Source organism: Carassius carassius, chromosome 45 (assembly GCF_963082965.1).
Source record: "Carassius carassius chromosome 45, fCarCar2.1, whole genome shotgun sequence".
Lineage (NCBI taxonomy): Eukaryota > Metazoa > Chordata > Actinopteri > Cypriniformes > Cyprinidae > Carassius > Carassius carassius.
This window is the reverse complement of record NC_081799.1, coordinates 13,919,192-13,945,851: the sequence shown is the minus strand read 5'-3', so window position 1 is coordinate 13,945,851 and position 26,660 is coordinate 13,919,192. Positions and strand designations below refer to the sequence as shown.

At 36.1% G+C, this 26,660-nt stretch overlaps 1 protein-coding gene across 2 annotated transcripts in view; it reads right to left on the bottom strand.

Annotated features, from left to right (window-relative positions):
• The window catches only part of frem2a (FRAS1 related extracellular matrix 2a), a 56,655-nt gene that overhangs the window by 797 nt on the left and 29,198 nt on the right, over positions 1–26,660 (bottom strand). Inside the window, exons 6-24 of one of the 2 annotated variants that reach the window (XM_059539652.1) lie at positions 25,997–26,248; positions 12,954–13,103; positions 12,109–12,318; positions 11,766–11,963; positions 9,030–9,194; positions 8,656–8,838; positions 8,262–8,392; positions 8,019–8,177; positions 6,675–6,978; positions 6,393–6,524; positions 5,207–5,538; positions 3,314–3,506; positions 2,057–2,161; positions 1,909–1,938; positions 1,698–1,825; positions 1,360–1,494; positions 991–1,117; positions 697–884; positions 129–275 (exon numbers count right to left, since the gene is read on the bottom strand). In XM_059539652.1, the coding sequence (XP_059395635.1) occupies positions 129–275; positions 697–884; positions 991–1,117; positions 1,360–1,494; positions 1,698–1,825; positions 1,909–1,938; positions 2,057–2,161; positions 3,314–3,506; positions 5,207–5,538; positions 6,393–6,524; positions 6,675–6,978; positions 8,019–8,177; positions 8,262–8,392; positions 8,656–8,838; positions 9,030–9,194; positions 11,766–11,963; positions 12,109–12,318; positions 12,954–13,103; positions 25,997–26,248 (3,269 nt within the window). The remainder of the gene's footprint in view (positions 1–128; positions 276–696; positions 885–990; positions 1,118–1,359; positions 1,495–1,697; positions 1,826–1,908; positions 1,939–2,056; positions 2,162–3,313; positions 3,507–5,206; positions 5,539–6,392; positions 6,525–6,674; positions 6,979–8,018; positions 8,178–8,261; positions 8,393–8,655; positions 8,839–9,029; positions 9,195–11,765; positions 11,964–12,108; positions 12,319–12,953; positions 13,104–25,996; positions 26,249–26,660) is intronic. The other variant, XM_059539653.1, reaches the window with a different exon arrangement.

Genomic DNA, 26,660 nt, shown 5'->3' with positions numbered 1-26,660 from the left:
AGAGACCAGAAGGAGAATAGAGGATTAGAGCAAGGTCGACTTTGTAAATGACAGGATTTCAGTACAGGATCTCACACTGTATACAGTAATACACTGCCATAACTAATAAACCTTTAAAAAGATTAGACCTGGAAAAGAGGAGTAGAATCCAGTCTGAATCCATCAGATCCTGGCTGCTTCACCAGAGAGAGGGCAGAGAGGTCATCTACAGCCAGCAGGGCCTTGAAACTCACATCCCCAAAACTCTTGGCCTGAGTCTCTGGTTGGGCTTTGTCCTAGAGGCAAGGTGGAGTCATGGGACTTTTTTCAGACAAATGTTACTGAAAATTGTCATATTTTTTATATTATTAACATACAATTTATTTAAATTGTATAATGAATAATGTATAACTTATTATAAATGAAAATAATTTTTAATTTTAAAGACTTGTATACAGCATTATTTTAGTATTATTTATATAGTTTTATATACTATTTAATATTTTGAAGTCATTTTGATATATTTGTCATTTTATTCGTTTGTGTCTTTTTATATTTCTATTTAGCTTTAATTTATATTTATTTCAGTTTCTATTTATATTTATTTATTTCAAACTAATTTTAGTTTCACTTAGTCGCCAAGATCTCATGTTTTCCATCTAATATTTTCATTCTTAATTAGTCAATTAACACTAACAACACTGCTAACATACTCACGATAATTTTGAATCTGTACAGCAGGGACGGAGAGTCTGCAAGGCATCCAAATTCAGACTTGGCGGGGTTGTATTTAGGAACATACCCATCAGCGCCGGTGCACAGATACACCTTCTCAATGTTACAGTAGAAAGAGCCGCCCAAGTTCTGCACAGGGTCCACCATCACCCGGCCGTAGATTGTGTCACCTTGAAGAGAACAAGCTCAGTGGCAGCATAACACAGAACAGGAAATGGCAGTTCTAGAAATGATATTCAGTCACACAGCCTCTTGAACTGATTAAGTTAGACGTACCCTCAGAGAAAGCCGCATCACTCTCCTGGCCGAAGCCCATAGATCCATCTGACAACCACAAGGCCTTCTTAGACAACAAGAACATCTGTGTGTTCAGACTGAACTCCACCGCGACAGGGTCACTCACCTACAGAACACAAACACATTAATACTCCTTTACAAGAGCCTCGGGTTGAACTGATAAGTATATAACTGATAACTGTATAACACACACAATAGAGCCTGTTTGCATTTTTCTAATTAAATACACTTTTTTATTATAAATTCTATTATCAACAAGTAGAATGGACATTTGAAATAAAAAGCTTGAATTTGAAAATATATTTAACTTTTGCTTTAAATGACAATGTATATTATTTTTTAGTTTACCTGCTGAAAGCGGATATCAAGATCAAAAGTAACGGGCTCTCTAGGGTTGCAGACCGGAGGAACGGTGTACTCCACATTCAGCACTGCTGTACAAGGGATCAGCTTCACTGTGTATGTGCCTGAATAATCTCGAACCTGCAGGTCACAGACACACAGGCATGCAAGGTCAACATCACAGGACGTGTTTTGCATTTGTTTTTCTCAAATGGTTTTGCTTTAGCACACAGCTTTTACATTGTCCATCAACTGGCGACTCAACACCGCCAGAACGGTTTTTCACAAAAAGTAAACAGAAATGTCCTTAAAACCACAAAGTTGGGAGAGAGAGATCAACTCACTGCAAAGTCTGAAATGAACATCCACTGCTGGACAGGCTGGCTGTAGGTCGGCTCAGTCCTAACCAGAGTGAGGTTAAAGGTCAAGCCTGGGTGGTCTGCACTCAATACAATGGACTTCACAGGGGATTCTGGGTAATCAGGTAAGAAAGTAAGTTTATTTAATCAAATCAAGGCATTTATTCTATAAACCATTTAAGAAGAGAGATTTTACCTGCAGTTTTCTGACCCCTCAAATTTGCTGCTAGAAATAAGGCAAAAAGTTAATTAATCTTTAAAAATGAATCTTTCCTTCCATAAGAAAAATGTTGATGAATTTATTGTTATTCATATAACACGATTTCAGAGATGCCAAAACGCACCAGAATGTGCCGCTACAAACAACCCCCTGAAGCGAGCCTCTGTGCGGAAGTTCACCACAAGCCTCCCCTGCTCATTGATCCTCATGCTGGTTGGATATAAAGCTCCTGCAGAGAAAACATGTCCAATGTGATTATCTTTTCATTTGAAATAATGCATGTCTTCCCACTTAAAGTTTCAATTTAATCCTCTAAATTTCCACATGTGGCATCTGTATCCCTAACATATGGGCAATTTGACAGAGATGTTGCTTCCCATTTCTATGCCAAATACAAAATAAAAATGACCAATTATTAGTAAATCAATAACACAAATGCACTGAAAACTGTATTTTATATTCATAGAAAAGGCGTTGATTTAACTTTTATTAAACATTTATTACAGAAGGGAAAATGGAATCCAAAAACAGAGAAATTCTGGCCAATTAACATCAACACTCCTAAAATTGAGGAAAAAGTCATTTAAAATATATTGACTGAATATATTGACAACTAAAATATATTGATTAAAGCATTTATTGATCTTTATTAAAGGGATAGTTCACCACAAAATGAAAATTCTGTCACGTCGCTCCAAACCCGCGAGACTTTCATTCATCTTCTGAAAACAAATTAAGATATTTTTGATGAAATCCAAAAGCTTTCTGACCCTGCATAGACAGCAACGTAACTACAACATTCAAGTCCCAGAAAGGTAGTGAGGACATTGTTAAAATAGCCAATGTGACATCAGTGGTTCGACATAAATTTTATGAAGCTACAAGAATATTTTTGTGTGCAAATGAAACAAAAGAACAAATTTATTCAAAAAGTCTTCTCTTTATTTTTGTAAACATGGACTATTTTAAAAATGTCCTTACTACCTTTCTGGGCCTCGAAAGTGGTGGTTGTGTTGCTGTCTATGCAGGGTCAGAAAGCTCTCAGATTTAATCAAAAATATCTTAATTTGTTTTCTGAAGATGAACAAAGGTCTTGGGTGAACTATACCTTTAATGTTAGTTAGTAAAAATATAATTGTTCACGTTAGTTCACAGTGCATTAGCTAATGTTAACAAATACAACTTGTACTAATACAAACAAATGTATTGGTAAACATTAAAATTAACATAATATTAATAAATGCTGAAGAAGAATGGTTCATAATTACTCCATGTTAACTAATGTAGTTAACTAATGGTAACAAATAAAATCTGATGCAGATGCAAGATGCAGACATTGATTTAATTAATAAATACATTTGTGCACAAGTTGACAACTTGCCTTGCAGTTCAGCCTGTGGAGGGCTGCCGACTCCGTCCCTCCACAGGATGGCAGTGTCATACACAAAGGTGAGCCGCAGTTCAGAATGCAGGTCGAAGTGTTGCCAGCCTCCAGCTCCCACAGGGGAATGAAACACGTAAGAGACGTGGAGAGGAACTCGCAGAGTCACGTATGACTGCACCAGGTTCAGCACCTTTCAAAAACACATTCAAATCATTTTTAAGATGAATAGCTACAAATACTGCAAAAAGCCTTTTTAAGATTCAAAAAAAGAGCCCAATTCTCCACTAGAGGTTGCTCGGCACTGGCTGTTAGTCAAAGTTCATCAATAAGCCAGGATGCATTTTGTTTTGATTGAATGAAACATTTGCTAATTTACATAGTCAATTATAATCAAAATACCAGGCTATAAAAATGTGCTCCTCAGTAATGAGGCCGGTCTGAACACCTGCTGGACTGGGTTTAATCAAGACAAGAAAAATCCCCATGAACGCAGTCAAATTCCCATCCTGAGGGAAAGAAGATCCAGGCTTTTCATATTCAACCGGCTCCGTTCAATATCCTCAGCAGGATCCGAGCACGTCCTTTAGATGAAGTGTTTTGCATTCATGTCTCGTGTTACGGAGCTATTGCAGACTTTAGAGCTTATTTTTGTAATAACATAGATCATTCAGACATTTAGCCGCTAGATTAGGAGAGGGGAGCAGCCATTTAAGCAAGACCTCAAAGACCTCAAATTCTGAAAATTAAATGAATCGGTGAAGTCAATCTCCTTTTCTATTGAGAACAATGTGGAGTGTGGCAGAAATAAAACCTGAAGAGAGCTATGTCTGTCACTAAGTGCTGTGCATAATAATAGATTAAAAAAAAGAAGATATCCTACAGAAGAAACCTACCCATGGAGATGTGTGTTCATGGAGAGGTGTTAATCCAGTTTAACTTGGGTGTTCTGTTTAAACATGCTAGTTCCCACTCTATACACGGTCTATAGTACAGCAGATGACTGGTACCAAAACATATACAATGAAGCCAGTAATAGAAATTATGGGCTAAATCCACACCAAATTGTCATTTTCTGCTTAAATCCGATGTCCTTTCAAATTTGGCATATTTTGCTTCTTAACTTTTTTGTATTATACAGATTTCATTAAAGCTTTTATAATTCTGTGTAATACTTAATATAGTGTAGTTCCTTGTTTTTTATAGCAAGCAGAAACAAGCAGTTATCTCTGGAATGTTGAGTTAGATTTAATAAAAATGTCAAAAATACAGTTTAAATTGTAATATTGTCAAATAAAATTACAATTTAACATATCTCTTTTTCTGTTTTAATATATTTCAAATGTATTTTTAAATACATTTTTATACCTCATCATCACTCCAGTTTTGAGTGTCACATGGTCATTCTGATTAATGCTGATTTGCTACTCTGGAAATGTTTCTTATTTTTATTAATGGTAAAAAAGTTCTGCTATGTAATATTTTCTTTGTGGAAACTATGGTATTTTCCCAGCCAGAACAGTATTTATTTAAACAAATCTTTTGTAACATTACAGATGTCTTTACTGTCACTTTAATGCCTCCTTGTTGAATAATTAATATAATAATAACTGACCCCCAAGCTTGTGAACGACATGTGATGTGGAAAAAAAAATCTAATTTGGACCACTTTTACAATGTGAACTCATCTTAATGGAATTTTGCTTTGATCTGGCTAAAACTATGAATCCTAACTGAAAGAAATGAGGAATCAGAATATCTATTGTCTTCTCAAACCTTTCATGTGAATTCTTTTATGTGCATTCTATTAGCTCTAGGACAAGGACAGTTGCAATTTATGAACCACTAATCATTAGAATTCAGAGGATTCTAGAAGCGGCAGCGAAGTCTCACCTGCCCATCTGTTCCGATCGTTCCTCCGCAGTCTGTGAGCAGCTCAGACATGTCATAATAACTCACAAACTCCCACAGACAAGCCTCCAAGTTCAGGTTCCTGTAGAAGCGTAGAGTGCTCTGGCCTCTGAGGACGAGGCTGTACTGATACGGCAGAGTCTCACCGACGCTCTCTATATTCCGGGTGGCCTTGGTTAGAAATCCATGGCGTGTGGACACCTCATTAAAGTTCAGCAGATTGGAGCACCTGTGGTTTCCCACACGAGTGCCATCTGGGCTCAGAGTCAGCTCGAAACTGGACAGTGCACGAGTGGAGACCACAGGGAGCATGCCTGGAGCACACCACACAAAAAATACATGACAATTAACAAACTAAAATCACTTTCATAATATTGCACCTATAGGACTGCACCATCTAAAGTTTCATGCCAGAATTTTTGATTAGAACCTACAGTAAACTTAAATTTACATTTTCACTTAATGTTTTCAATTTTCATCTTTTCCTTACACAAAGCTACCATATGGTTTTAGAAGTTTAGGAATGTAGTTTAAGAGTTATGTGGGCTACTTTTATAGTGTTGTGTTTGGGCAATTTAAAAGATAAGACTGTAAATGAACATTTTATAGCTTCCCATTTTTGGGCAATCTTCAAAAGTTTATCTTTTTGTGTTCCACAGAAGAAATTCACAACATGAGGGTGAGTAAATGATGATAAAATATTCATTTTTATAATAGTTTAATTGCACATTTAACCTGCAGTAAAGGTAGTGTTATTGTAGGAATGCTATGGAAAAGTTCAGTTAAAAGCAAACAGCTTCTGATTGGTTAGGAAGGTAAAATTATCGAGACCATATTTAGTCAAATGGCCTAGATTCTTGGTGTGAAACTTGTGACAGTTGTTCCCCAGAATACTTTAAAATACATTATCCTTTTATTATTTTCTTCCCAGAAATCATTTTGATGGAAAATTTTGCTGGCAAATGTGTGACATGGCACTTCATGTTTATGCATCATTCAGACTCATTCAGAAGAGAACTGTAATATTTAGTTTTGACAGCAAATATGGCATAAATCCTACAAGAATGCCAGTTTTTTTTTTCCCAAGGGGATATGTGAGAGGGGCTTCTCTTAGAGGGGCTAAACTAAGCAAACAACCTGGCAGCCAGAGGGGAAATAATTCTCTCACCGTCTATGTGGGGCATGCTGACAGTAAGCTTGACGAGATTGGCATATTCAGGGTCTTCAGCGCCTGTATAACGCAATTTGGCAGAAAAGGGCTCAGCACCTACTGTGCCCAATTTACGTGGCTGGCACATCCCTGCCCAGGAACATCAAAGACATGAAACATTACTTCAAACATATTACCACCTACTGACACTCTAATTCTACAATACAAATGGCATATTATAACCAGCAGCTATACAAAGCAAAGATATGATTCCACTTAATGTGATGGTTGCAGGCTCACCTTCTTCCATGCTAATAGACACAATGGGGCTGCTCAGTTCCAAACCCTCATCCCCATTAGAATTCACGGCACGGGCCGCGCACTGCACTCTAGAACCCGCTTGGAAGTAAACGGAGTCTAGGGTGATCATCTTGGAGGAAGTAAAGAATGTATCAAAGTCAGCCTCTCTCATGGGGCTGGTGACGCCATTCGGACCACTGGGAGCACTAATGAGCCATCGGTAACGAGTCAGTGTATCGTTGATGCGTTCGCTAATGCAGATGGAGCCCGTTTTGTCATAGTCGGGATATTTAGGATTGCAGGCCTGGACAAGTCAAGAGAAATAAGGACAAGAAAAAAAATCTGACAATGAAAAAACTACATTTTAAAATAAAAAAAATACTATTTGATTAAAAAAAATATTATTAAATATAATAATAAGATTTTTTTTTTTACTTTTACACAGCAAGCATGCATCAAATTGATCAAAAGTGACAGTAAAGAAATTTTTAACATGACAAAATATTTCAAAATAAAGAATCGAGAAACAATACATCAAGGTTTCCACTTAAATAAAAGATTTGTAATAAGAAAAAAACTTATTTGATGACCAAATCAGCATATTAATAAATCAGCACAATGATCTCTGAAGGAGTAATGATGCTGAAAAAGCAGCTTTGCTATCATAGGAATAAACTACACTTTAAAATATATTAAAACAGAAAACTTATTGTGTAATAATAGTTCACAATATCACTGTTTTTACTGTATTTTTGTTAATATATATATATATATATATAAAACGTCAAAAAAAAATAAAAAAATAAAATGCATTAAAGCACATGAAAAACAAACCTTCAAATAATATAATTCATTTTAACTTTGGTTAATATTATTCTTTTTTAAAGATTTAATGCATTACAGCATACATTATGAACACCTTTACAATTATAAATAAAGGCTTTAAGTAAAGTGTTAACTATAATATAATATCAGTGTTCTGTGATATCATCACAGTACTTCCACAAAACAGACTTCTGTTTAATCATTTATAACAGGAAACAACACAGAGGATGTGAAAAATTAAACACTGTTTGTGTTTCTTGCGCTCTTTCTTAAGTCCTAATGGTTCAAGAAAACACAATTACTGTGAAGCCTATATTACTACATTTTTATAGTTGACAATTTGAAAAAACATTATAATCTTATAATCTTTTTCATTCACTTGCACTTCAAGGACCTATTACAAAACTTGATAAAAACGACCACATAATGCAAATGCATTTAAAATGTATATATGAACGACGCTGGTCACAAGTAAGTTGGGAAATGTTTCTGACTGACTTTTTCTTCTGACAAACATACCGTGACGCAGACGACAGGGTATCCAGCGGGTGGGTGAGCATTTTCTTTGGTTCGTCTGACATCATCGTAATGCAGCAGTGACACAACATGAGGCAGTGAAGGGAACGTGACATCAGCCATACTGTTGGTCTCTTCTATGTACACTATGGCTTTAGCCATCTGCCAATACGAGAGACATAGATTTTCAATTTACATCAACTGTGTATTAAACTCCAGATACGTACCACAGGGAACATTTAGTACCTGGATTTCAGCAACCATGTTCTCGTCTGGTTTCAGATGGACAGTGAAGGCTTCTCTCATCTCTCTTACGCCATCAAACAAAACCTCCACTTCCACTACATGCTCGATCTCATCAGCTTTAAACTCAACATCTGCGCACACACACACACATACACACACACAAAATATATGATTACATCCACTTAAAGCTAAACGCATCCTAACATTTCTTCTCCTAAATGCTTCCACACCTGATTGCATTTGTCATTTGCATCCTGAACTCTATATAACCTGATGTAGAGAGGAAATGCATGCATGTGGAAGCAGTTTGGAGCCACCTGCCAGTCTACAAAGGATAATTAGATACGGCATATTCCAAATGCAAATGACCCGTTCTGGCCTCCAGAAGCCTCACCGAGGGAGATGGGATGGTAGTCTTCTCCAGATATGGCAGAGCCATCTTTCGTGTGCACCCTCACCAGGGACACTTTCGAAGTGTCTCCCGTCCTGCGGATAGGGATCTTCACCAACGTCATCTGCCCTGACTCTTTTGGCTCACTAACACTGAACTTTGTCTCGGCAAACTTGATGATGGGCTCTGAGAGAGGAAGATGAGAAGACAGATGAGAATTGAGAAGTTTTTGTGCATTAAAAGATTCTTAGCTGAAAGAGAATCTGTTCAGTCAGTTTACTGGAGTTTGACCCAAATTCTAGAAATCTGAACCTGAATGTCAGGTATTTATTATTTCACGTATATCAGATGAAAAAATGTTTTTGTTTCTTTCTTACTGTCAGTGTTGTCCTTGATCTTGATGAGCGTTTCGTTCTGGTTGCCTATAGATGCTCCGTACGGCGAGTCGCTCTTCGCGCTCCCCAGAACCAGCCTCAGTTCCTCCTCCTCCTCATGAATCAAATCATCCACCAGCTTCAGCACACAGGGTTTTTCAGACTCACCTGAGGACCAAAACATGGACACCGAAGTCTGAAAATATTCATTCACCATTCAGAAAAGTCATAAAAAAACCCCGAAACTGACAACATTGTGCAATTAAACAAAGCATGACCTCCTTTTTGATCAAATATTTATGTCACTCATTAATGTTTATTTATTCAGTTGTATTTCCCTATTCCACATCCTAGCTTAGAGGATCATCACTCGCATATTTTCCTTGAATTTGGCCAAATAAAGAAGAAGTGTGTGATTGTTTTAACTGCTTAACTTAAGTTTAATTCACTTATATATTTGTTAGTTTATTTGTCTTCAGTCATTCATTACTTTGTTCATTAATTTGTGTGTCCAATCATTCATTTAGTTGTTTATTTGTTCATTTAGTTGTTTAATGAATGAGAAAAAAAATCATCTAATAATTTCTTTGTGTTCAATCTTTTACTCCGTTGTATTCAGTGCCATCGCTCCCTACACGCAGAGTACGCAGTCTGCGTAGGGCACCAACTTCCAGAGGGGGCACCATCCCAGTTGCTCAAAAAAAAAAAAAAAACCTTCCGCCATTCTCCCATCCGCGCTCGCGACCGCTTGCACCTCATGTTTTCGGCTGAATGTTCATAATTGATGGATGAACATATATGTCCGGGTAAAGGACATCAGCAATCCGGCGCAGAGAAAAGAAAACTAAAGAAAGTAAAACAATAAAAAAAAAAAGTTGGCTTGACGTTAGATGTTCGAGAGTCTCAAATTTAGGGACCGTCTCTAAAGTTACATGTGATATTGGTATACACTTTTCTAACGTCAATAGCATTTGAGGAGAATGACTTACATTCATAAAAACAACTGTAATTGTTCATCTAGGTGACAGCTATAAAGCACAATTGAATTGAATGTTGGATATTTATTAAAATAAACTGTAAATCATATGTAAATTATGCTACTTTTTCACATGGGCTCAAACGCAAATTTGAAACTCAATAGCATTTAAGGAGAAAGACTTGCAGTCATAAAACAATTGTAATGTGTTCATTTAGGTGTCAGCTACAATGTACACCTTATACATTTTTAATATATATTAAAATAAATTATAAATCACTTAGGTAAAAAATAGGCCCATTTTTCACTTTCAGGCACATTCCTGTGAATGTTTTTTTTTATTTTTTTTGTATGAAAATTACCCATGGTTTTGACAATAACACCACAAATCATCGTTCTTGTTGCCATGGTAACTGCAAATTAACCATGGTTTTGTTACTTCAAATAATAATTTACAAAGTATTAATATACTGTAATATTTTTTTGATGTTGTTGTTGCTATAAAAAAGAGCTAAGCCATCAATAGCCTTTAAAATGACTTAAATGCATTATATAAAAAAACAATGAGGCAATAATGATTGGTTAATAATAAAACTGTTAAAATACATAATGTAGGCAAATACAAAATAAACAATTTATGTACGTTATTACAAATGCCTACAAAGGGAGCCAAATGCCATGTAATTGCTGCTGTTACACTTACAGGAGAATCAAATCCTTGTTTAGGCTACTGACCAAACATTTAATTCAAATAGTCACTTAATCTTTCATTTTTGGCCACCTTTTTGCTATAGATGACACAGCCTTTATATTTTCTTCAACAAAAAACATGCATATCACAACCTTTACAAAAATAAACCATGGTTGTATCATAGTAAAACTGCTTAATTTCTTTTTGCATGATTTCTTAATGCTTGAGACTATAAAATAAATTAGAGTCATAATAAAGTTATAGCCATAGGTAAATGTCGAGAGCTACAATTGTAATTTGAAAATAATACAATTTATTCATTTAGTTTTTTATTTGATTAAAGTTATTTTTTCACCCCTATAGTAGGTGTTTTTTTCATTATCATATTTGAGGAAGGGGGGCACAACAATACAATCCTGCTTAGGGCACCCATTTGGCCAGCAGCGGCCCTGGTTGTATTCCCCCAATCCACATGCAAACTTACAAAATGAACCATAGCTTGCATATTTCACATGAATTTGAGGTTAATAGAGGTTGTGTAATTTTTTTAAAATGTTTAATTCACTCACCTATTTGTTAGTTCATATGTTCATTCATTTATAAAATCTGTTCATTCATTTACTCAATCATTCATCTGTCCATCATTGCTTCCTTTGTTCATTCGTTTATTATTTATTGCTTGTTTATCAGTTAATTTGTTTAGTTTGTTCTTTCATTCATTAATTTAATTTTTGTCCATTAATTCATGCATTCCTTCATTCATTTGTTCGTTGATTTATTAATTAGTTCATTATGTTTGTTCATTCATTAATAAATCTGTTCATTGTTGGTTTATTTGTTCATTCATTCATTTCATTTGTTTGCTTGTTAATTCATGCATTCAGTTATTTATTTGTTTGTTCATTTATTAATTTGTTCATTGTTTGTTTGTTCGTTCATTCATTGATAAATGCATTGCTCATTCATTTGTTCATTTATTCTTATCATGTGTTTGTTCATTAATCCATTTGTTTGTTGGTTCAATAATTCATTTGTTCATTCCACTTCCCATCTTAAGTAAAAGGCTATTTACCGGGCAAGAAGGTTATGATGGATGTGTCAGTGTTGGGTCTCTCGTCAAAGTCGGACACCACCTGTGCAGAGCCCTGCCGGGTGTAGCAGCGTACAGTGGACTTGTGTCTGATGTCTCCGCTTCGGTGTACCACTGCGGTGATGTGACCTTCACTCTCCTCTGCAGTCATCACAGTCTGTTTAAACTGCACTTTTGGCACTGAAGAAAGAGAACAAACAAATCCAAACGCCCTCCACATCAAGGACAAAAACTAGTAATAACTGGGTCATTCATGCAGTGGGTGACAGACAGTGTATCCATGTGTCACAGTCACAATTTTGTAAGAAAAAATGTAAATACTCACAGTCTGAAATGGAGTCATTGATAAAGATCGTGACTTTCGCTGGCTCTCCCAGAATTCCATTGGAGGGCATCCGGAGAATAAGCTCAAATCTCTCTGTCCCTTCCAGAACAGGCTGGCCTAGGTCGTCCAGGATGGTGACCCGGACCGTGTGCATGCTCACACCCGGTGCAAACTCCAAGTTTCTGCTGATTCCCACATAGTCCACCCCCGCTGCAGATGAACACACAGAAAAAGGCTAAGGTCAGACGATATTTAACCGCAGAATCATAGGATCCTCACTTTCCATTAATCCTCTCTCAGAGAGACTGCTGTTTCGACTTTTTTCTTTTTGAGAAATCGATGTACAGTATAGAGCTTACAGCTTAAGTTTGGTTTGACTGCACAGGGGACTCGGATGAACAGAGATTTTTTTTATTTCAGCTTTGCTGAGTGCTCCAAGCTGCATATTTGATGCCACACGTCATTTGTTCAAGGACTTTGTCTGTAATTTTTAATAATGCTGGTTGATAACTCTCACATTGCTGAAATACCCTTCTCATACTAGTTTGTGTCCTGGGGGGTGGGGGGTGGGCAATATTTTAAAAGATGACGATAATGAGATAATGAGTTTTTTCAATTTTTTATTGATTGACTGATTTGTGGCATCAATATTTTCCAAAACAAGTCAGGTTTTCTCTACCAAAAAAAAAAAACCTTTATATTTTCTTTGCTTGGCCATTAATTAAAATGAACACTACATCTAAATGTCCTCTGTTATGATAGCATATTGTATGAAATGAGTAACAATGCTGGTTCAGGATGGAAAAAAAGATGGATTATTGGGAAAATCAAATGGTATCACACACCTTCAGCAGAAACCGGGTCTGTTTTGCGAGACCTCACAGTGACCATAGCTTTTTTAGAAAGATCCGTCCCTGTCCTCCACACACGGATTTCAACGTGGCCATCGCTCTCATCGACGTTATACTCCTGATTGCCAAAATAGAACACAGGAGCTGTGGGGGAAAATAAGCCAAAAAGATAAACATAAACTTACATGAATAATGAACTTCAATGATTAGATTTTTTTCCATGAATGTTACAGTCATTTGAAACATTATCCTGTTATTTTTCTATATTTAATTGCTATGTTAAATTCTCTTTTATATTGTTTATTGTTATCTTACAATATTCCTTTATCATAACTAAACATAACTTCAATATATTTTCTTTTGAAGGATATGAAAATATGTAAGCCTGTAAAATCCAATTAAATACAAGTTCAAGAGTTTCACTGTTAATGTTCGCAGTTACACGAGTGCGATGTAAAACCAGTTTAAAAAGTATTTTATAGCGGAACATAACTAAGGAAAACGTTTTATTCATTACAGTATGTTAATAACTTTTCCAGCCATGACCTTTAAGGTTTTATTATCGGATGTATATTCCGTGACCACACGAACCCTGTTGATTGCAGATATTGAAATTATAATACAAGTAGCAACCCTCGAAATCAAACTTCCTCCCTCCTTTTTTATTCTGTGACACACAAGAACACCTTATTATTTACATTTAACAGTAGAGACAAACCTTTGAATAAATCAACCTCCTACCAAGTAATGAAAGCTGTATGCCAGTTAAAACCAGCTCTGTTTCATAACCTCCAGCTCCACCATCTCAATACCACTGTTCAGTTTGCCGTCTGAACGCTGGTTTCTATGACAACAAACTGACACCTTGTATGGACGTTTGTGTTTTTCTCTCACCCGTGGCGTCTAAGAGCAGAGGTCCCTGGGAGAAGATTCAACAGCTGTCATCTCACATTATCTATAGGAAGCCACTTACAAAGAAATGCCTGTAACCTCTCTGTATAGAACACACTACAAACATAAGATCAGGTCACAAATTGCAGGGTTTAATCTGAATAATAATACAAGGTATAAATACCAATAATACATGCCCTGAACTAAGATTTTGTGGATGTTTCTATATATTTCTGATAAGTAACAGACCAAAACATTTTTTTTCTTTCTTTCTTTTTTAACAGCCACCGGCGTATTAAAAATAATTTTCATAATTGAAACAAAGGTAAGATATAAATATCAAATGAAAATTAGAAATGTTGACTTGGCAAGTAAGAAGACTATAAATAATTTAAATAAAAATGAATGCTATATAAAAGCTTGTTTCTGCCATTGAATAAAGATAACTGACTTTTTATCTCAATTCTGTTTTTTTTTCTTGCAATTCTGACTTTTTTCTCAGAATTGCTTGATCTAAACTTGCGATTCAGTCCTTAGATCACTCAATTCTGAGAAAAATGTCAGAATCAGACATTTTTACGCAGTTTTGAGAAAAAAAGTCAGAATCCCAAATTTAGATCATGCAATTCTGAGATAAAAACCAATGATTACCTTTTTTATTTTTTATTCAGTGACCGAAACAGGCTTCCAACTACACAGAAACATAAATAAAAAATGACAAAAGTACTAAAACTACAATTAAAGTGACATAACTGAAAATATTAAATAATAGCAATTATAATAAGAAATTATTTAGTTCAATTAAATTAACAAATTCAATGGATTCTGGCTCATGTAAACATACAAATCCCACATTTTTCTAACCCAGTGGTTTTCAACCTGTGGGCCGATGGTATTACATGTGGGCCGCCAATTACTATTAAAATAAATAATAATATTGTTAATATATGTAAAAGTTATAACATAATAACATCATTTCATATAATTAAATAACAAAACATATGTGTCTAGTAGTGTGGGCCGCGAGTTGAAAAAGGTTTGCAACCACTGTTCTAACCCTTTATTATTATTAGAGTCAAAATACGCAATTATAAATCATTTCTGCATGTCAGAGCTTGACTATTTAAAACACGGACATGACAGTGAGATAGTGAATCCTTCACATTTTCTCGTAATTGCCCAACAAATATTGTGAGTGATTTCAAGGGTGTTGCTGTTTGGTTACGAAGGCATTCTGAACATTTGTTGCCATGTTGTTGCAAGGTGAATTCTTACTGGACCAAGTCTCTAAAACATTCTGGTCCTTAGATACAACTTGAGACGTTTGTTTTAAGCACAAACATGATTTCAGTATAACATTGAAAGTATAATATTCATGGCTAAGATGTTTTGAAATGATTCAATTGTTAAAAATGATGGAAAGCATTAAAAAAAGAATTAGCGTGTTGAAATATTCACAGCCGCACAAAGGGTGAAGCTGAAGGTTAAAGCCCCTCAGGGTAAAATTTCATGCTGCATTATATTTTGATACACAGGCGGAAGCTTCAAGCAAACCCATTTCAGGACTTATCACAGCATACATGAACTGTGCTGAATCATCCGAGCGTTATCATACTCAGTAGGGCTAATGAGGGATGATTCATGTGCAAAGCAGATGAATGACGGCATCTGCACCACAGAGAGCAAACTTGCAAAAGATTCAGTTTTATGAAGAAGATACAATTAGACAAAGCTGCAAATTATCAAGTCCACATGGATATAAGCACACAGGGATAATTCATATCCAGGTGTCCAAACAAACAGTTTCAATAAGACCGCACAGTTAGATTCATATTCCAATTATCAAAAGTAGCTTGTGTTCATACAAAACATTCATTATATTAGCAAATATTTGCGGCTATCTCTCCCGAGATGTCCCGTTCCAATCAAAACCTCAGCACGTTACATCTATTTCCAGGAGCCTGTTGTCGGACACGATTCTGTCAGAGCTTTTTAAAGCTTCAGGTGACGGATAAAAAGTCTGTGTTCTTCGATTCTGGAAACTCATGTTTGAACTCGCTAGTTCTTCTGTCGGCAGCATGGAGTGCGGATGGGTTTATGCAGTTTTGACAGCTTTGTGAAACATCTTTCAGAAAACGGAGTAGGAAAAGGAGGTGGGAACCATTGAGACTTGTGCAGTATTTAGTTGTATCTGTCAAAAACCGAAGCTATTTTTACACTTCAAGGGAAAATAAGATTAGAAATTACTGTTAACTAGGAACTGATTCTGAAAAGAGACATCAAAAACGTGTTTTTGGCATGTAGAATATTTCTTTGTGACATTCTTGCATATTAAGCATAGCTGAGCTGTAGGACTTGTAGAGAAAGCATGGACTGCTACTCATCATTGTGGTAGATCAATAGATTGATTTAGAAATGAAACTATTTTTTGTGAAAAAAAAACTTATTCTAAATAAGAGCTACTAAATAAAATATATATAAACACATATACATATATACATATATACATTATATATATATATATATATATATATATATATATATACACACACACACATATTTATATATATACATACAGTACAGACCAAACATTACTATTTTTAATGTTTTTGAAAGAGGTTTCTTCTGCTCAACAAGTCTGCATTTATTTGATCAAAAATACAGAAAAAAATGTAATATTGTGAAATATTATTACAATTTAAAATAATTGTTTTTAAATTTATTATACTTTAAATTATAATTTATTTCTGTGATGCAAAGCTGAATTTTTAGGATCATTATCACATGATCCTTTAGAAATCATTCTAATATGATGATTCATTATCAAACTTGGAAACCGTTCTGCTGATAGGATACTTTGATGAATAAAAAGTAAAAAAAAAAAAAAAAAAAAAAGAAGCTATGTTTTTAAAATATAAATATTTTGTAATAACAATATACACTACTGGTCAGTAATTTGGGGTCAGTAATTTTTTTTTCTTTCTTCTTTTTAAATAAAATCAATACTTTTATTCAGCAAGGATGTGTTAAATTGATAAAAAGTTATGGTAAGGAAAATATATTATTAGAATATATATTATTAGAATTTTGTTTTTTATTGAATAAATGCAGTTCTTTTTAACCTTTTATTCATCAAATATATTAGACAGCAGAACTGTTTCCAACACTCATAATAAATCAGAATATTAGAATGATTTCTAAATGATCATGTGATAGACCGGATGTTACATGTGACACTGAAGTCTGGAGTAATGATGCTGAAAATTCAGCTTTACATCACAGGAATAATTTTTTTAAGTATATTCAAATAGAAAACTATTATTTTAAGTTGTAATAATATTTCACAATATTACTGTTTTTTTCTGTATTTTTGATCAAATAAATGCAGGCTTGATGAGCAGAAGAAACTTCTTTCAAAAACATAAAAAATAGTAATGTTTCCAAACTTTTGGTCTGTACTGTGTATATATATATGCTTTATTTATTTGGTTAAAAAAAAACAGTAACAACATTAATACTGTAAAATATTACTACAATTTAAAATACCTATTTAATATTTGAATATTTTTTTAAATGTAATTTATTCCTGTCTTCAGTGTCACATGATCCTTCAGATTTCATTCTAATATGCTGATTTGATGATTAAGAAACATTTATTTTTATTATCATTGTTAAAGGGTTAGTTCACCCAAATATTAAAATTATGTAATTAATAACTTACCCTCATGTCGTTCCAAACCCGTAAGACCTCCGTTTATCTTTGGAACACAGTTTAAGATATTTTAGATTTAGTCCGAGCTCTCAGTCCCTCCATTGAAACTGTGTGTACGGTATACTGTCCATGTCCAGAAAGGTAAGAAAAACATCATCAAAGTAGTCCATGTGACATCAGAGGGTCAGTTAGAATTTTTTGAAGCATCGAAAATACATTTTGGTCCAAAAATAGCAAAAACTACGACTTTATTCAGTATGGTCTTCTCTTCCGTGTCTGTTGTGAGAGAGAGTTCAAAACAAAACAGTTTGTGATATCCGGTTCGCGAACGAATCATTCGATGTAACCGGATCTTCTTGAACCAGTTCACCAAATCAAACTGAATCGTTTTAAATGGTTCGCATCTCCAATACGCATTAATCCACAAATGACTTAAGCTGTTAACTTTTTTAACATGGCTGACACTCCCTCTGAGTTCAAACAAACCAATATCCCGGAGTAATTCATTTACTCAAACAGTACACTGACTGAACTGCTGTGAAGAGAGAACTGAAGATAAACACCGAGCCGAGCCAGATAATGAACGAAACATTGAGTCTTTCACGAGTCAAGAACCGTTTCTGTCAGACGCGTCCGATTCGTGAACCGAGGAGCTGATGATACCGCGCATGTGTGATTCAGCGTGAAGCAGACCGACACACAGAGCATCTGAACCGAACTGATTCTTTTGGTGATTGATTCTGTGCTAATGTTATGAGCGCTGGTAAACCGAAGGCTTGAATCAAGGGCAATCATTGCTAATGACGTCAAGATGAATTGGTGTTCATCTTCAGTTCTCTCTTCACAGCAGTTCAGTCAGTGTACTGTTTGAGTAAATTTTTACTCTGTTTGAGTAATAATTACTCCGGGATATTGGTTTATTTTAACTTGGAGGGAGTGTCAGCCACGTAAAAAAAGTTAACAGTTTAAGTAATTTGTGGATTAATGCGTATTGGAGACGCGAACCTTTTCAAACGATTCAGTTCGATTTGGTGAACTGGTTTAAGAAGATCCGGTTACATCGAATGATTCGTTCGTGAACCGGATATCACTACACTGCAGTGAACGCTCTCACAACAGACCAGGAAGAGAAGACAATGCTGAATAAAGTCATAGTTTTTGCTATTTTTGGACCAAAATGTATTTTCGATGCTTCAAAAAATTCTAACTGACCCTCTGATGTCACATGGACTACTTTGATAATGTTTTTCTTACCTTTCTGGACATGGACAGTATACCGTACGCACAGTTTCAATGGAGGGACTGAGAGCTCTCGGAATAAATCTAAAATATCTTAAACTGTGTTCCAAAGATGAACGGCGGTCTCACGGGTTTGGAACAACATGAGGGTGAGTTATAAATGACATAATTTTCATTTTTGGGTGAACTATCCCTTTAAAACTTGTTAAGACATTTGCGCTGCTTAAGATTTCACATTGATCAGTTATTTTCAGAATGAACAGAATGTTCAAAAGCACATTTATTTGAAATATCTATCTATCTATCTATCTATCTATCTATCTATCTATCTATCTATCTATCTATCTATCTATCTATCTATCTATCTATCTACCATTTAATTATAAAATTAAATGATCAAATTAGCCTCTATAAAAGAAAATCTCATTTAAAATGTATTTATACAATTTATTTTCCCTCGAACCCCTTGTAATAAAAGATAACACACACACACACACACACACACACACACACACACACACACACACACACACACACACACACACACACACAGCTACAGTTTTTGAAAGACATGACAACTATAAAACAACTACTGTATGGTACATTTGATACATTTTATGTTACAAAAAAACAAACAAACATGTAGCAGTATGTGAACACTGGTCCACTAACCACATCTGAACATTAAAGTAAGTATTGATTTAGTCTGGAGCTACACAGGTGGTTTTCTAATGCAGAAGCGGTCTTTATGCCCCGAGGCTTCAACAGCTCTGATTTAGTACTGACAGATTTATGTGAGCAATAACACCTGTGTGTACATTCCACACAATAATTGACAGCACAGGAAACAGCACAAAGCATTTCTTCAGACATCTGATGCTGCAGATACTGCTGACAGAGAATGCCATTTTATCACAGTGTGCAGCAGTTCTTGATGATCTGTATAGGTTTGGTGTGCATCTTCATGCTGCGTTCTGATATCGACGCACGTGAAAGCTAATGCATGAGGGGGTGATTCAGTATACATATTGTGAATGTAATACTCATTGACAGTCAGTGCATGCCGAGATGTGTGCTAATATTTGAGTTTCTCTAGACATAAACATTTGTCATTCTCAGACTATGAACATCTGTCAAACAGACGCACATGGTGTCAGGCATTAATTTGAAACTAAAGACAGGTGTCTCTGTAGATTTACTTCCTTCAAACAGTTATGTACACCACATGTTCTTGTATTCTCCACCTTCACCTAGGGCTACACTGTCATACAAATGATGCTGAGCAGAAAGCATCATGTCCAACATCAATCTCTGGCTCTTGAATGGTCTCAGCCTCAGGGGGCACACATAAGGACCTCTCACATCCATTCAGCCACCATCGAATGCATACTGCAAACAAAACAGTGGCTTTCCAAAGACTGAAACAGCACAACGAATTTCAACATTGATAATAATAAAAGTTTCTTGAGCAGCAAATCAAAATATTAGTATAACTTCTAAAGGATCATGTGACACTGAAGACTGGAGTAATGATGCTGAAAATTCAGCTTTAACATCTCAGGAATAAATTGAATAAAATCTTTAAATACATTAAAATATATACATTTTTAAATTGCAATAATATTTCACAATATTATTATTTTTGCTGTATTTTTGAATAAACAAAATGCACAATAAACCAGAGTCTTCCAAAAACAAATCTTACTGACACATAATTTTTAATGGTACTGTATATTATATCCCAGATAGCATGTGAATATTGTGGATAAATTATTTGAAGTGTACATTTTTATCTTTATTTTTTTTTATTAATTTTGTTTTAAAGCATTTGTTTTATATGGCATAGTTCATGCATTTCCAAACCTAATCAAATATAATATAATATAATATAATATAATATAATATAATATAATATAATATAATATAATATAATAAATATAATATAATATAATATAATATAATATAATATAATATAATATTAGTATATTTAACAGTTTTTAGTGTTTTCAAGATTACCTTTAACAAAGCCGCAATGGCATCTTTGAATTATTTTTCCTATGCAAATATATTCATAAAGTTAAATCTATTTCAGTAATCCTGGTCTAAATGGCACATAAAAACAAAAAACGGTGAATAGTAATTTTTACAAATTAATCAGGTGGTCTCATCCTTTTTTAAAAGAGCCAGAACATCCAGCAGTGAGGACCAGATGCTTCACTGGAGTCACTTGTTGTACTCTTTATCTCTGCAGCAAAACATCTCTTCAGTTTTAATCTGCAGTGTGCTCAGTTGCTGCCGGCCAAACAACACTGAGCTCGGCATCCGGGCCATGTTTGTTTTGATGCAGTTCATTAGCTCTCAGAGAGAGACAGCAATACGGAGGGTAACTTCCTGACTCAATCCACCACACGGCACACAGATTTCCTGAAAAAAGCAAGAGTATTTTGAAAACTGCTAAACTACCGTCACGCTACTGAAAAGTGTATAATTTTTGACTAGTTTTAGTTACACTCCAATGCGGTTTCACTCATACAGAGGCAGCAGCATTCCACTTCTCAGGTTTAACACACATTCACACAACTGAGAGAGAGTAATTGAGTTTTGGACTGAATTTTCAGCTGTAGTTTTGACCTTCTTCCCTTGCTCGTTGAGATCTTCTCTCCAGCATTCAGAGATAAAATCATTCCTGCATTGCCTGAGGGAGTCAACCTTTGTCTGTTTACCTACCTGCAAACTCCTACCTTATACACAAACACACACACACATACACACGCACACACTTCCAGTCTTTCTCATTGTCTCTGATCATTTGGGGGATGTGTTTTGCTTTACTTTGACGGAGCTGTGTTTATCTCTCCATCTGCAGTTAACCACTCAACATAAATCTAAATGACATGGAGAACAGCCTACAGTAAATTCCACTCGCTTCATTCTGATCTGAAACTTTGATAAACAGAAAAATAAAAACAGAAATGATACACAACCTACTTGCGCAGCCCAACTAGGGCCACCAGATCAATAATTCATTTGTGTGTATGTGTTAGTGTGTGTACAAGAAAGAAAGAGAGAGACCGAGATGAGACAGATTTCGGAGGTATGCAAAATGTCATACAGAATTTCATTTTTACTATTCACAGTCAGCATTTCACAAGTAGAAAGATTGTAGAAAAACAACTCTTACACACACACACAGACTATTTTTCAGCATCTCATGCAAGTGTGTCACATTTTTTAAATTTAAGCTCAAGTTTCAGTCTCCGTTGACACTGCATTAGAATAGTTTTGCTTCCCACTGTAATATGCCTATGATTCCTTAAAATGCTGTATTTTTGAGAGAAATCAAGATATAAATAAGGCTATTTTGTAAACAGGATCGTCTCTTTCACAGTTCATGTTTTGTAGAGTTACACTTGTCTTGTAATAGTACAGTCGTGGCCAAAAGTTTTGAGAATTACATAAATATTGGAAATTGGAAAGTTGCTGCTTAAGTTTTTATAATAGCAATTTGCATATACTCCAGAATGTTATGAAGAGTGATCAGATGAATTGCATAATCCTTCTTTGCCATGAAAATTAACTTAATCCCGAAAAAACCTTTCCACTGCATTTCATTGCTGTCATTAAAGGACCTGCTGAGATCATTTCAGTAATCGTCTTGTTAACTCAGGTGAGAATGTTGACGAGCACAAGGCTGGAGATCATTATGTCAGGCTGATTGGGTTAGAATGGCAGACTTGACATGTTAAAAGGAAGGTGATGGTTGAAATCATTGTTCTTCCATTGTTAACCATGGTGACCTGCAAAGAAACGCGTGCAGCCATCATTGCGTTGCATACAAATGGCTTCACAGGCAAGGATATTGTGGCTACTAAGATTGCACCTAAATCAACAATTTATAGGATCATCAAGAACTTCAAGGAAAGAGGTTCAATTCTTGTAAAGAAGGCTTCAGGGCGTCCAAGAAAGTTCAGCAAGCGCCAGGATCGTCTCCTAAAGAGGATTCAGCTGCGGGATCGGAGTGCCACCAGTGCAGAGCTTGCTCAGGAATGGCAGCAGGCAGGTGTGAGTGCATCTGCACGCACAGTGAGGCCAAGACTTTTGGAAGATGGCCTGGTGTCAAGAAGGGCAGCAAAGAAGCCACTTCTCTCCAAAAAAACAACAGGGACAGATTGATCTTCTGCAGAAAGTATAGTGAATGGACTGCTGAGGACTGGGGCAAAGTCACATTCTCAGATGAAGCCCCTTTCCGATTGTTTGGGGCATCTGGAAAAAGGCTTTTCCGGAGAAGAAAAGGTGAGTGCTACCATCAGTCCTGTGTCATGCCAACAGTAAAGCATCCTGACACCATTCATGTGTGGGGTTGCTTCTCATCCAAGGGAGTAGGCCTACTCACAATTCTGCCCAAAAACACAGCCATGAATAAAGAATGGTACCAAAACACCCTCCAACAGCAACTTCTTCCAACAATCCAACAACAGTTTGGTGAAGAACAATGCATTTTCCAGCATGATGGACCAGATCCAGTCTGTGTCCAGATCAGAGGGTCACTGCAGTCACCCGGATCCAGTACGTATCCAGACCAGATGGTGGATCAGCACCTAGAAAGGACCTCTACATCCCTGAAAGACAGCGGAGACCAGGACAACTAGAGCCCCAGATACAGATCCCCTGTAAAGACCTTGTCTCAGAGGAGCACCAGGACAAGACCACAGGAAACAGATGATTCTTCTGCACAATCTGACTTTGCTGCAGCCTGGAATTGAACTACTGGTTTCGTCTGGTCAGAGGAGAACTGCCCCCCCAACTGAGCCTGGTTTCTCCCAAGGTTTTTTTCTCCATTCTGTCACCGATGGAGTTTCGGTTCCTTGCCGCTGTCGCCTCTGGCTTGCTTAGTTGGGGACACTTCATCTACAGCGATATCGTTGACTTGATTGCAAATAAATGCACAGACACTATTTAACTGAACAGAGATGACATAACTGAATCCAATGATGAACTGCCTTTAACCTTCATTTTTGCATTATTGACACTGTTTTCCTAATGAATGTTGTTCAGTTGCGTTGACGCAATGTATTTTGTTTAAAGCGCTATATAAATAAAGGTGACATTGACATTGACATTGACACCGTGCCATAAGGCAAAAGTGATAACTAAGTGGCTCGGGACCAGAATGTTGAAATTTTGGGTCCATGGCCTGGAAACTCCCCAGATCTTAATCCCATTGAGAACTTGTGGTCAATCCTCAAGAGGCGGGTGGACAAACAAAAACCCACTAATTCTGACAAACTCCAAGAAGTGATTATGAAAGAATGGGTTGCTATCAGTCAGGATTTGGCCCAGAAGTTGATTGAGAGCATGCCCAGTCGAATTGCAGAGGTCCTGAAAAAGAAGGGCCAACACTGCAAATACTGACTCTTTGCATAAATGTCATGCAATTGTCGATAAAAGCCTTTGAAACGTATGAAGTGCTTGTAATTATATTTCAGTACATCACAGAAACAACTGAAACAAAGATCTAAAAGCAGTTTAGCAGCAAACTTTTTAAAAACTAATATTTATGTAATTCTCAAAACTTTTGGCCATGACTGTATACTAACTAAATGATTAAAGCCTTAAGAAACCGCATAGCCTTCATAACATAAATAATCACATCAGGCTGAAACTATTATGCTCATTTGCAGCTCTAACACTGAATTTAAGGAGTGTTTTGCTACTGCAGGATGCTGATTGATGTTCAGGTGGTTTTAGCCCAGATTTACTGATAACGGCTTCAGATAGAGCGAGATAAGATCTAATACCTTTAGGATATTGTACCATAGACAAGACAATTGCTCCAGAAAAAACTTCAGTAGCCTGAGGTGTATGTGTGCGAAGGGTTTTAAAAGGAAGATTAAGACTCGGAAAGACATGCCAAAACAATGCGCCAACAACACCCTCTAATTACACAGTCTCACAGTCTCACACAAACACAAACACACACACACACACACACACACACACACACACACACACACACACTCTTTATGCTTTAATAAACACTATTTGTCAGATATACCGAATCCAGCATGCTCAGCTGAACTTAACTTGATGAAAACTTTCACCTTCGTGTCACATGGGAATTAGCACTAATCCACGTTAAGCATCGATCAGCACAGGGATTCAGTCGCACAGCGGTATATACACATATGTGCATGTGTAGTTTCCCAGCCGAAGGATGAACTTTATCCCTTCCAGCTCCCTCCTGAGTGCAATTTCACACTTTCTGTCTGAGGTGGGCTAAGCCAGTGGCTCCTATTTTCCTCAGCAAACTTTTGAGAGGTGCCGTAATAACAGCAAAACAGAGATAAAAGAACAAAAATACATTCGCTTTCCGCTGGAAAATAATTAATTCTCTTGCTTTGAGGAAAGAAGGCTTTAGAATAACTCCACTTTATCTGTGATTTCAGGCCTCATAACGCTGGAGGAAAAAGAGACTCCCTTGCAAACTTCAGCGTTGCCCAATTACATGTGCATTGTGTCTATTCTTGGTTCATTTGCTCGCTGCTGTATGTGCATGAGACACACAGAAAATCTGCAGCTATACAAAGCTTTGGAAAAAGATAAATGGTTCTTTAAATATCACTGCGTGTTGAGCTAACAAATACATATATCTGTCCTGGCATGATATGGACTATAAATAGCTCTATTTGTATGGTTTACAGACTGAATTTTAAGCAATAATTTTTTGGTTTAAGAAAAAATATTCTAGTTTTTATTTGTTACTTTTTGTACTTTTATTGTTTTTGGGGAAAAAGTGGAACAGGAAATGGTGCGAGCCAGACTCAAACTCAAATTTCTCACATAAGCACTACAGTATGAGCAATACACCACTATGCCACAGCTCCAACCATGTTTATTATAGAAAAAATAAAATAAAGCCATAAAAACTGGTTCCTTAAAATAAAACTAAAATCACTAAATAATAATATAAATAATAATTAAATAATACAAATATTGTGTGTATAATTTTTCTATAACACTGGCTCCTATAAACCCTGTTTATGACAAAAAATTTTCTGTTTGTTTCTTTCTTTGTTCAGGTCACGTGTATATTATCATCAAATCGTCAATATGACCATCAATATTTCCTGGAGTGAAGATTTCATGTTCCTATAAATGTTTACTTTCATTCAAACAAAAGCAAACAAGCTCTTACCGTCGTCCTGGTCTGGCAGTATGCGGATAAGAGCAGTGGGGTATTCTGGCGCCAGACGGCCTCCCACAGGCATACTGAGGGTCACGTTGAAGCTCTCCTCTCCCTCATACAGTGAGTCATCAATGATCACCACACGGCAGTGCTTCTCCGTCTCGTCCTTATCAAAGCGCAGAATGCTGGCCTGCTCCTCTGGACGGGAGATGTAGTCAGAGTAGGACAGAACAGAAGTGGGGACGGTTCCTGTGGCGGAGCCTGCAGCAGCACAGAAAGGACACATGCAGGGAATTCATTCAAATCCACATAAAGCTTTCACAGATGCTTCAAAAGGATGCTTCAAAAGAACCTATAAAGGGATGTCATTCAACATTTCATGTCACTGAACCTCGATTCAAACCCATTTCCTTTTTTTTTTCATGGGACACAAAGCAGAAACACACAAAATGAAATGCTGGCTTGGTATGAATGACACTGACAAGATTTTTTTAATTCTACACATGAATAACGCCTTTAGATTCATCTATCCGTCTATTAGAAGCTAGTGAGACATGGAGATTTTAAACTTGTGTGGAAAGAGCAGCACAAAAGGTTCTTAAGAACCATTTCTGAAATATTTGTGGGTGAACTATACCTTTAAAAAACACTTTTTAAACCAAATTTCTGAATA